General features: G+C 35.4%; 1 protein-coding gene across 1 annotated transcript in view; it reads left to right on the top strand.

The window, feature by feature from the left end:
* The window catches only part of LOC107741649 (metal transporter CNNM3-like), a 9868-nt gene that overhangs the window by 6117 nt on the left and 2343 nt on the right, over positions 1-1408 (top strand). Inside the window, exons 6-7 of the mRNA XM_016554403.1 lie at positions 113-209; positions 820-950. Coding sequence (XP_016409889.1) covers positions 113-209; positions 820-950 — 228 coding nt within the window. The remainder of the gene's footprint in view (positions 1-112; positions 210-819; positions 951-1408) is intronic.

Below are 1408 nucleotides of genomic sequence, written 5' to 3'. Positions count from 1 at the left end.
TACACTAAAATGTAATCATCTATATTTTATATTAACTGAAATGTATATTTTGAATTATAAAATAAAATGAGTGTATTTCTCAGATGTTTTTGTGATGTTTGTGTGTGTGTAGGGCCGTGTGGAGGTGGAGATCGGGAAAGAGGGTTTGAAGTTTGATAATGGTGCGTTCACCTACTACGGCGTTTCAGCGCTCACAGCTCCCTCCTCAGGTTTGTCCCGGCAGTATGTGATTTTATGATAATCCCAGATCCAATCCAGATTAATCATTTTAATCACAGTTGACTCATGAATGTTGGCTTAAAAATGACACATTAGTCAAAGACATTCCTGTGAGTTTTGCTTGTAAACTGCCTTGTGTTTTGAAAGCATAAGGACTATACGGGGCTATTGTTTAGATGTTTATGTTCAGCTGACCACACATGCTGCAAACGTTCCAGTTTTTCTGTCCTCACTTAGAGTAAAATGCTGCAGGAAGTGATAAGTTTGCATCCAATTATAACATATTTGATCGTTACCATACAGTTCAGTGGATTGTAATTTTAGACCAATGAGATTTCGCCATGGGCGGAGCTACCCGCCGCAAAATAACAAACATACAATCCAAACATATGACACAATATCTCGTAGTAGATCATTTTATGCGGTAGCAGTTGATTCAGATAAACATCTGAGGAAGTGATAAGATTTATCACTTGTTGTTTTATTGCGTAAGGCCTGATTGGGATCACAGTGTTATTGCTGTGAATGATGGCATCCGTGTGATCCGAATGATGGTCCGTGTTCTGGTATATTGACTGTGATGTCTGTTTGTGTGATCAGTCCATCAGTCTCCGGTGTCCACGCAGCGTCAGTCCCCCAGAGACCCCTTTGATCTGGGAGACGCCACCAGCCCGTCCAGCTACTGTCCCGACTACACAGTACGAGCCCTCACAGACCTGCAGTTCATCAAGGTGAGCGCAGCTCTCGTCTCAACTTCTGCTTTTCTTCTGTTATTCCCCACACTTTTTGCCATGACTTTTGCAATATGTATGCATTCATATTTGATCATGGATCATTTCTTATGAATCAGAATTGACTCTGGTCTTATTATGCATGATTCCTCAATGCATGTTTTATTTTTTATTTTTTGTCCTTGTTCATTTTAATCAAAACATACATCTCTGCTCCATAACTGAAACAACTTTATTTTTCAGCTGATGTCAAAATGTAAATTTCAGAGTGGTTGTTTTTCTTTTTGTTTGCTATATATATATATATATATATAACATTTTATAACATTTAAATAGATACATTAAATATTATTATTATTATTATTTTAACATTAATTTATTTTATAATTTTAACATTTAAAAATATATATTATATTTTTTTATTATTATTATTATAACATTTATAAATATTTTTGTTA

Source organism: Sinocyclocheilus rhinocerous, unplaced genomic scaffold (genome assembly GCF_001515625.1).
Source record: "Sinocyclocheilus rhinocerous isolate Xijiao unplaced genomic scaffold, SAMN03320098_v1.1 scaffold886, whole genome shotgun sequence".
NCBI lineage: Eukaryota > Metazoa > Chordata > Actinopteri > Cypriniformes > Cyprinidae > Sinocyclocheilus > Sinocyclocheilus rhinocerous.
Note: the sequence above shows the minus strand (reverse complement) of the source record. Positions and strands in the feature narration are given on the sequence as shown.